General features: G+C 37.5%; 1 protein-coding gene across 1 annotated transcript in view; it reads left to right on the forward strand.

The window, feature by feature from the left end:
• INTU (inturned planar cell polarity protein) overlaps positions 1 to 10637 on the forward strand; it is a 134571-nt gene that overhangs the window by 112585 nt on the left and 11349 nt on the right. The window contains exons 10-13 of the mRNA XM_006887553.1: positions 3478 to 3540; positions 5653 to 5874; positions 7312 to 7797; positions 9066 to 9163. Of these exons, the coding sequence (XP_006887615.1) occupies positions 3478 to 3540; positions 5653 to 5874; positions 7312 to 7797; positions 9066 to 9163 (869 nt within the window). The remainder of the gene's footprint in view (positions 1 to 3477; positions 3541 to 5652; positions 5875 to 7311; positions 7798 to 9065; positions 9164 to 10637) is intronic.

The following is a 10637-nucleotide window of genomic DNA, read 5'->3' on the forward strand; positions in this document are numbered from 1 at the left end:
CTTTCCTGTTATCTACATGTTCTGTTGTACATAGGGTTTTCAGAGGCCTATTTCAGAAGTGGATGGCCAATCCTTCTTCCTAGTCTGTCTTAATGTGAATGTTCAGATTTAGAGAAGTATCAGACAGACCAGCAAGTTAAAGATATGTCCCTTATTGTGGAGTTAACCATTAGTGTCATTGTTGTCCCTGCCTTTGGCACACGTGTCTTTACCCACTTATTACCCTGCTCCACCATCCACCAGGATACCCATCCACTTCTACCCACTCCCTTCACATCTACCTCCCATTGACCAGCCCTTGATCTAATAGCTTATATATGAAGCTTCCTTGGCTTTTGTGTTTCCAAACACATCAGCTGCTCATAGTTCCTTATGTTGGGACCAATGTCCCTGAGGTTTAGTCGTAATGTTTCCCAAGCAAAGGCGATGCGTCCTGTAGAACTGGTGTATAGGTAGGTTTTTCTTGGCCCTCAGGCCAGAACGAATGCCACATGGTTTTGGCATCTTCAGTGTTACCTGAGAAGATGGGCGGGGAGTGTGATGGACCCTTTAGCTGCCCAGCTTTCTGTCGACAAGTCAGGCTCCTTGAATCTAAAAAAAATTGATAATTATAAAAAATGTCATGAAACTCATAAAAGATCAAAAACCTGGGCTTTGTTGTTGTTGAATGCCTTCGAGTTGAAACTGACCATCCTCCTGCATCGTAGGCGTTAGTGAGCTAAAATGGAGTGCTGTTGCCCATTTTGAATCTTAAATCCTGTTCTACTATGCCTAGAATGACCAATTAAAGAGGAATGATGTGGAATTCATCATAGGAAAAATATGCATGCAAGTTATAGGATGAATTGCATATGCACACATGGAAGCTCTATTACTACAACTGTTATTCAAATATACTTACCAACTACTAAAGGTAAAGATAAAGAAATTGATGATTTTTACCTAAGTCTGACCTCAACAGAATGTACAAAATTATTTAATAATAATAACTAAATTTTAAAAAGTATTAACAAAATATATTAAATACATTAACAAAATAAAAGGACAATGACAAACTATATTAATAATAATAATTGATGACTGAAAGGAAGATGTTGGAAACAAAGAAGAAGGATTGTGGGTTGCAAAATATGCCCTTGGTGTCAGAAATGAAGACTGGTATTGTATAATACGGTTTTACATGATTATTTTTTTTCTTGCAAAACTTTAACATGTTGCTGCAAATGATGGCAAATGCATTTCTAAGCACAGTCGTCAATTTTAAAAGTGTGCAGCAACATGTGTTAAAAAAAAGGCAATGCTGCACATGGATTTCAATTTCAGCAATCAGATTTACTGTATATGTGGAAAGAGACTCTGGGAAAGTTCAGTGTTATCAATCAGAATAAAACCAAATGCCTACAGTGGGACAGTTGTTTGGATATGCAAGTCCAAATTGAAACTGAAGAAAATTAAAATAAAAACAAGCCCATGAGAGTCAAAATACAACCTTGAGTTTATCCTCCCTGAGTTTAGAAACCATTTGAAGAACAGATTTGATGCATTTTACATTAATAACTGAAAACCAGATATGTGAGATGACATTAAGGGCAATATATGAAGGATGTAAAAGTTGATTAAAAACACAAGAATGAAAGAAAGTAGCAAAATGGAAATCAGAAAAGATTGCAACTTTTATTAAATGTAAAGAAGCTAAAGTGAAAGGAAGAAATGATGATGTGAAAGAGCTGAGCAGGAAATATCAAAGGGCAGCTCAAGAAGACTTTACTTTGTCTTTTACTTTATTTTTATTATATAAAAATGTGAAAAGACCTACAGTTAGAAAACCAAAAGGGAAGAACATGCTTAGCATTTCAAACTGAAAAAAACAATGAAAAAAATTCTAGCCTAAAATTGCAATGCTGAAGGGATCTAAGGGCAAAATATTGGATTATGCAGGAAACATCAAAATAACATCAAAATTAATACATAGGGCCACTCTACTGAAAATAATAGGTTGACTCTGAACCATTTCAAGAAATAGCAAAAAATCAAGAACCAATAAAGCTGCACTGAAGGCATTAGAAAAATATTAGACCTCAGGAATTGATAAGATGTCACTTGAAGTATTTTCACAAATGGTCACAACCCTGGATGTGCTCGCTAGACTATACCAAGAAATAAGAAAGACAGCAATCAGATCAACCAACTGAAAAGGTCAAATTTGTGCCCATTTAAAAAGAAAAAAATAGTCCAGTAGAATTTGGAGATTATCAAAGAAGATCATTAATATCATACTTAAATAAAATCTTGAAGACTACTGCATAGACAAAAACTACCAGAAATTCAAGACTGAAAAAGCCTTGGAATAAAGTATGTCAATGCTCATGTCATGTGGATATTGGCTAAAAGCAAACAATATCAGAAAGGTGTATAACTGACATTAATAATTAGATAACACTGAAAAGAGTGAAAATGCAAGAACACTTTAACTGTGCTCAGGACCAAGAAACAGTTGTTGAAAGTAAAGAGGACTTGAAACATTTAAATGGAGAAGATCAAGGACTGCAGCCTTCTGTATGGATTACACATTAACTTCAAGAGAACAAAAACCCTTACAACTGGCCCAATAGGCAATATCATAATAAATTGAGAAAATATTGAAGTTGCAAGGGTTAAATTAAACATGGGTCCACAATCAACCTCTGCTGAAGTAGCAATTGAGAAAGGAAGACAACAGAATTGATGCCTTTGAGGTGTTGTATTGATGAAGGGAACTGAATATGTCAGGGACTGCCAGAATAACAAACAAATCTGTCTTAGAAAAAGTTCAGCCAGGAAGCTCCTGAGAGATGAGTGTGGTAAGACTTCATCTCAAATACTTTGTGCACAGTGGAAACTGTTAACATTGGATATTTATGGATATGGTAATATTGACTATATTAGATGGGATATAGTAAAAGCTTTTTCCCTTCATATGTGTCTATAAAAATTCCTCTTAGAACAAACCTTATGTTGTATTCTTAGCTACCTCAATTGACAGCATCTCATTACAATGGAAAATATTGTTCTCAGTCAAATATAAATATAAAAACCCATGTATATTTTACATTAAAACTATAGAGGTAAGGATGGTGAAACTTCATCTCACATACTTCAGGCGTGTTGTCAGGAGGGACCATTCCTTGGAAAAAGACATGCTGGGATAAGTCAAGGGTCAGTAAAAGCGAGGAAGACCCTTAACTAGATGGACTGACACATGACTATAACAGTGGGCTGGAGTATGGTACAGATTATGAGGATGGCATAGGAAAGGGCAACGTTCTGATCTGTTTGTTATTCATAGGTGGTTGTGAGTCATAGTAGACTCGATGCCACCTAACATATTGATTGCTAAAGAATGCACTGAGTTATGAGTGTTAAAAATGGGAATTTTTTTTAAATCATAGAAAACAAAAAAATTTAAATCTTCTGTGAATTTCTTCCCCCCCCCCCCAGTCTGAGGATTACTATGACATGAGGCGGCTATATACAATTTTGGGGTCCTCTCTATTTTACAAGGTAAGTTGAAGTTTAAAATTTTTATAACTGTAAAAAGTAGGCACCATGGGAACAGCCAGGTCTGGCCTCTCCTAACTTCACAGAGAGGAACAGTCCCTATAAGCAACATCCACAATACAAAACCAAAGTCCATAAGGTCAGACATGGTCTCCATGCTCCCGCACCTACTTCTACTAATCTCAACACTAATCTTACTACTTGGATGACATAGTGGTAAAAAGTTGTGCTGCAATCCCAAAAGCAGTTGGTTTGAATCCACAAGCTGCTCCATACGAGAAAGATGGGCAGTCTCCTCCCATGTGATTTACTATCTCTGAAAACCTGCTGGAGGGTCAGCTAAAGGTCTGTTCTGACGTGTCACAAAACAACAGCAACAGTCTTGCTACTAGATCCATAATCTGTTGCTAGATCTCACTGAATTATACCCAGGGTTATAGAGTTTAGTAGGGAACAGTTTACAATTCAAGTTGGCAGCAGCATACAATTCCTCAGTTAGAACAGCTTCTCAAACATGCTTGCAAGTCCACTGACTTTCAGCCTTGAAGTTTAGGTCAGTGTTACAGAGCTTTCTTAGTTCTACCAATTGTGGTACCCACCCCCAAACCCTCAAACAAATTTTTAAAAAGACCTCTAGCTTGGCTTTGCCTCTGTGAGGCAATGTAGTTAGCTCTGTTTCATGTTAGTTTCTAGTTCTCTGCTGAGGCTGTTGCTATTCTCATGTAAACACGGATACAGAAATCTCCAGCCCCAAAAGACTTGCTATGCCCTCTACTACTTCTCCATTGCTGGTAGTGAGAGACTCACCTTTGTTGTTAAACTTGCAAAATTTGAACCTGATGGGGTGAGAAAAACTGGCCAATTCATAATGATTATTTTACACACACCCTATTTCAAGTTCTCACCCAGATTGGTAGGAAAGCCATTTTGAATAATATGATACCACAATGAATATCCAAATCTCTATAAAGACATTTTTGGAAACTTTTCCAAATAAGAAAAAAAAATTCTTTTTTCTTTAATGTAGGCACCATATGAATAAGACCTTAAAATAAGATTTACATATAGATAAATGTTGCATATTGTTTTTCTGGCAATATCCAGCCACAGACACATCCATAGCCCCATAAGATTTTCTTGTCTTGTTTTGTCTTTTGTTTTTAACAGGAAAGCAACTCTATTTGTTTATTATTTCCTTCTAATAGAATTTGCTTCACCTACTTTAGCTTATTACCAGGAAGAGCATCTTTGTAGACGGGCATCATGCTTGAAAAAGCGTGGAAGACCTTCAGTGAGATAGATTGGCACAGTGACTGCAACAGTGACCTTAAGCTCTCAGCATAGATTGTGAGGAAGACACAAGATCTGGCGGGATTTTGTCCTGTTGCACACTGGGTTGGTGTCAATCAGAGCCATCCCCATGCTAGTAATAAAAAAGTAACAGCAACAACAAATAGTTTTAATGAATCTAAACTTACAGTGCTGGCATATCTTTCACAGCTGGGATATAGGCAAGGAACCAAAACTTAAACTCATTACTCATAGTAACTCTCCATCAGGACTCCGAAACTATAAATCTTTATGAGAGGAGATTGCTTATTCTTCAGGAGCAGCTGGTGGATTTGAACCGCTGACTTTTTTATTGATAGTACAACATTAATACAGTATGCCTCCAAGGCAGAGAATATGATTCTAAGTGCAAGCTCTGGAGCTTTGTTCTGCTGGCAGGTACACAGTGGAAGCGGCTGAGGAACCAGGTGGCTTGGTTGCCTAGACTGAGAGAGTGTGCCCGCATGCACTCCACCCCTCCCTGCTTACTCCCTCTTGTTGCCCTCCTGACCAGTACTTTCACCTTCTGCTGCCGCACTGAACCCATTCCTCATTCTCCACCAGCAGTTTTAAGAGTTGAAACAGTGGTACCAACAGCAACAGTGGGTGACAAGAACAAGCAGAAGTAGGCTCCCATTCATTTATTGGGCCCTTTAAGTTATCAGTGTCTTTGCCATGTCTTCATTTATTACATTGAAGAAGTAGCTGTATAACTGTAAGAAATATATTACAGAATTATTGTTTTATGTTGCTCATTGACTTTTGCTCTTTATGGTTCAATCCAAGGGCTACTTGATATGCAGTCATTTGCCTAAAGATGATCTTATTGACATTGCTATCTACTGTCGCCACCATTGTCTACTGCCTTTAGCAACAAGACAAAGAATTGGTCAGTTGGTGATATGGAGAGAAGTGTTTCCTCAACATCACCTTCAGCCATCTGAAGACTCAAACTCTGAAGTCTTTCAGGAACCTGAAGGGAGATACTTTTTGCTTATTGTTGGTTTGGTAAGTTTACCTTGACTTTATCGTTTTTTTATGATTATTACTTGTCTAAATAATAGACAAATAAACATAATATTTTACAGTTATGAGCATTTCTGTTTGAAGGATAGAAAATGAGAATTAGCAGCACAGGGCATGAGCGTCTCTCTAGAAGGGCCAGAAGGAGTAAGAATAGCATAGCCCCTCACTGCTCAGAGCATAAAGCAGATCAAGAGCCTGTAGCCCAACCCCATGGTGCCTCTAGAACCATACCAATAGCAAGAAGTTTGTTTATTTGTTGTTGACTTACAGGCTCACAATTGTGGTACTGGAATGGGGTTTATTAGGGAAGTAAGTTGGAGCGTAGGGGAGGCAAAGAATATCACCCAGAACAAGCTGAGATTTTAACCAAAGTCCCAAGGCACAATTCCTCAGTTAGTCCAAGGCACAATTCCTCAGTTAGTCCAGGCTCTGGTTTCAGTTCTGCAGTCAAATCCAAATCATCCAGCAAGGCTTGACTCAGAGTAGTTAGAAGTCAATTTATCATTGCTAACATCTGGTAAAAACCTTTAACTGTGGCCAGCACAAATACAAGAAGCTTCAGGTCACATTTTACCACAGTTTCTCCATAGAAATGCCACAGTCTCTCCATCACCATCACCAGGTTCTTGCTATAGTCTCCCTCAAGTCTTGCTGCCTCAAGTGTAGCTGCCACAAGTCTTGCTGACCTAAGTCTTGCTGCTTCAGTCTGCGAAGCACTCATTCTGTTATCCTAGTCCCACAGCTGCTGCTGATTTGCAAGACCATGCATCTGCAATTAAGGTAGCTAGACACCATAGGGGGCTAACTGCAATGGCTATAAAAGCCAACTTTTAGGGGAACACCACAATGTCAAATATCTATATTGAAGAAAATATAATATGCTCTTTATCCCTTTGAACCCATTTAATATTTACACAGAAATAGCAGTGTAATTCACAAAACTATTTAGCAAGTTCTTCATATATTTTGCTCCTACTTCTTTTGTTACTGTTAACTATCAAGTCAGCTCCAACTCATAGTGACCTATGTACAGCAGAACAAAATAGTGTAGCCATTGTGTCCATCTATTCTCATTTCTGTAGTGGTTTTACATCTATCAGTTTGCTTTGAGAAATAGTAGGGAGACAGAAAAAGGATGTAGAATCAGAAATGGAATACATATGTAATTGTAAGTGAAAGAATTTACAGTAGTGAGACTGAAAGAAAATAGGGAATTGTATGTGCCAAAAGGAGTTGCTTAGCAGGTATAAAATAATGTGAGATTTGCTTTTAAGAATGATTAGGAATAATTAAGAATAACCAAGAGAAGGGAAGAAGGAATATTTCATAGTCAATATCTTTATTATAAATTTATACATACATATTGTGTGTAAATATTTTCATGGTTGATAAGTCTATATTATTATTTTAATCTTACAGAGATATTATATGTTATGTGTAATATTAGAAGCTGGAGGCTGTGCATCTAAAGCTATTGGAAATCCTGGTCCAGATTGTATATATGTGGATCAGGTCAAAACAACTCTTCAACAACTGGAAAAATTTGATTCACGCATAGATGAACGACTAGCATCTGCTCCAAGTCCTTTTTTGTCTTGTGCTGATTGGTTCCTTTCTGGATCACGTGACAAACCAGATAATATGACAGCCTCACCTATCCTCAGCAGGCTACAAGGGACTTCCAAAGTAGCAACCTCTCCAACATGTAGAAGAACCCTTTTGGGGGAATATTCCTTAAAGATGCGGAAACCTAGTCCTTCTAGAGGCAGTGGAGGATCTGACAATGGTTTTGAAGGTGGAGAAGGTGTTGGCCTTAGCTCCCTCCCTACACCACATGCAATATGGAAGCAAAAAGAATCTCAGAGTTCTGATGGTTTGGAGGTAAGCAGGGCCTTGCTTATCAGTGTGTACATTCTGGGCACCAAGCACCTTGTCTCTAGTCCTTATTTTGTAACTGCAAATGGATTTTTTTTTATTCTTCATTTGAGCTGGTGGTGTTTTTATTACTGCTGGCAAATCAATGTTTAGAACCTAAAAGAGCCTTTAGGAATAATTATTAAGTAATAACAGGAGTCCTATGGCATCCAGAAGTATCTATTTAATTCTTCATCCTCACATTCAATCAACATCCCTTTTTTCTTTATGTATAGAGATAACAGAGAATATGATAGGTTTGGGATATTCAGTGGGCAGATTTGACTAAATAACCATTAAAATATACCACAAAAAATAAAAATAATTCAAAACTAAAAGTATTAAGTATGAGTGTGTGTGTATACTATGTCTGACCAATCTTTGTACCCGGGAATTAAAAAATGAATATAAAACCGTATTAATTTTTCCAAATGTTTTCTTATTGTTATTAGAAATACTGTAACATTGCCAGTGATTACTGAAAATAATTCACCCTGGTGATATCCTTCCTGGCATTTTGTAAACTTGTCCTTTGGATAGATTAGAGATGATGTCAGAGGTAGCTTGAAAATGAGAGAGTCTGAGAAGGAACACAAATAGGAGCTCCTGAGTGGCAAAAAATAGTAATAGATTCAGTGTCCTACTTCCAAACAATGAAGCACTCTTGAAACCCTAACTGAAATATATTTAGGAAGTACTGTCATCTCTAATGTACTCTTTATCCTAGTTGAGGAAATTGGTAGAGTATATTAATATTCCCAAGAGGATTTGGAAAGATTTATGAGTGACAACACTATGGACAGCTCCTAAGGGAAAATCAAGTAACCTTTAATATTCAGCTGCTCTAGAAATGTTTCTTTTAAACCTGACAGGTACCTAGGGACATGCTACCCAGAAAGCATTGAAAGTTAAATAGAACACAATTTCTGTCTTTATGGATCTGAAGTGTCTATAGAGGGAAACAAGCTACATACCTGTGGAATGTAACAAACCTAGCAACGGCTTGATGATAGCTCTGGTAGGTTTTGAGGGAGAATCGTCATGCCCGTCCTTGACATGGTCCTGAATCACTGCCAAAAGGTAGAAGTTAGCATGTAGAGTATTTAAAGAAAACATTGAGAAATAGCAAATTGTTCTCTTAAATCGACTTTTAATTTTTACCTTATCCCTGCTGTTTGAATCCAAAAATAGATAAATGGGCATATACTAGAAAATAGATAAATGGGCATATACTAATCTTCTTAACCATGGTTTTTCAGGTCACTAGGAAGAAGTCTACTCTTTCAAATCTTTTTCATTTGGGGAACTCAAAAAAGGAACTTTCAGAAAAAGAATTGGAAATATATAACTCAATGAAGTAAGAAATATCCTTATAATATTATTTGTTAATTTGAATTCTTTGTCTTTGCCTTTAAGGAAGTTTTACAGTGGAAAAGTACAGTTCTAAAACAGAGATTGTTTTCAATATCTATAATTATGATACATCTTACATACTAAAGTAATACTCATTTCTCAAAAGCTTCTCATTGCACCTTTAGAAACATGAACATACAAATAACAAAAAGTAATATTTCAAAAATGTGAACCCCCTTTTATCTTTTCTTCCTGAGGAAACTACCTTTATACATGTCTACTTTAATTTTTAAGTTAGAACTTTTTATTGTTGGGCTTGTCTCAGAATCCCTTTGTCAAGCTGCCCATTCCAGTGCTCACAGCTGACTGTCCAGTGAGTTTTCAGAGGTCATATCACAGTCATATCACTGAGAATCATGGGCTAGCTAAGTTGTCACATTTGTTAGCCATCATAGCTAGCATTACTCTCATCAAAGACCACATCATTTGTTTTCAGATGAATGTTGTTAATATGCAAAATAGTTGCCTAGCTTAGTAGATTTGTCACTATTGTTATAAATTTAATGTCAAATGAGATAGTTAATAAGTGAGGAGAAGCTGTAGCTAAAAATCTTTTTTAAACAAAGTAAAAGTGAACAAAGATATTTGAGTGAAACCTCTTCAGTCCCCTGAACTACCTTTATTGTACCCTAATCTTCCATTTAGCAAAACTACTGTAATAATTTTATTACCTCCATATCTCGATTTTTATGTGCTATATGAAAATTGTTGTTGTTACGTGCCGTCGAGTTGCTTGCGACTCATAGTGACCCTATGTACAACAGTCCTAAACTCTGTTCTGTCCTGTACCAGTCTCATTGTCTCCAACACACTCATCCCGATTAGCCCAGTCACTGTATCAATCCATCTCCTAGAGGGCCTTCCCCTCCTGTGCCTGCCCTCCACCCTCCCAAGCATGATGTCCTTCTCCAAGGACTGGTCTGTCCTTACAATATGACCAGAGTATGTCAGATGAAGCCTCAGAATCCTCGCCGCCAAGGAGCAGCCCGGTTTAACCCTCTCAAGGATGAATCTGTTTGTTTTCTTAACAGTCCATGGTACCTCAATACTCTTCTCCAGCACCAAAGCTCAAAGACATCAATTCTCCTTCTATCCTCCTTAGTCATTGTCCAGCTGTCTGACACATTAACAAGTGATTGCAAAGACCATGGCCTGTATCAGATACACCTTAGTCTCTAGAGACACACCATTGCTCTTCGGTACTTTAGAAAGGTCCCTAATAGCAGACTTTCCCATTGCAATACGTCTTTTAATTTCCTGGCTGCTGGTGCCAAAAGTGTTGATTTTGGACCCAAGCAGAATACAGCTGTGAACAATCTCAATCTCTTCACCATCCCTCCTGATGCTGCCAATTGGTCCAGTGGTGAGAATCTTTGTCTTCTTGACATTGAGCCTCAATCCATATTGAAGGCTGCAGT

This window comes from Elephantulus edwardii, unplaced genomic scaffold, assembly GCF_000299155.1.
Source record: "Elephantulus edwardii isolate Elephantulus edwardi_28Jun2011 unplaced genomic scaffold, EleEdw1.0 scaffold00058, whole genome shotgun sequence".
In the NCBI taxonomy this organism is placed as follows: domain Eukaryota; kingdom Metazoa; phylum Chordata; class Mammalia; order Macroscelidea; family Macroscelididae; genus Elephantulus; species Elephantulus edwardii.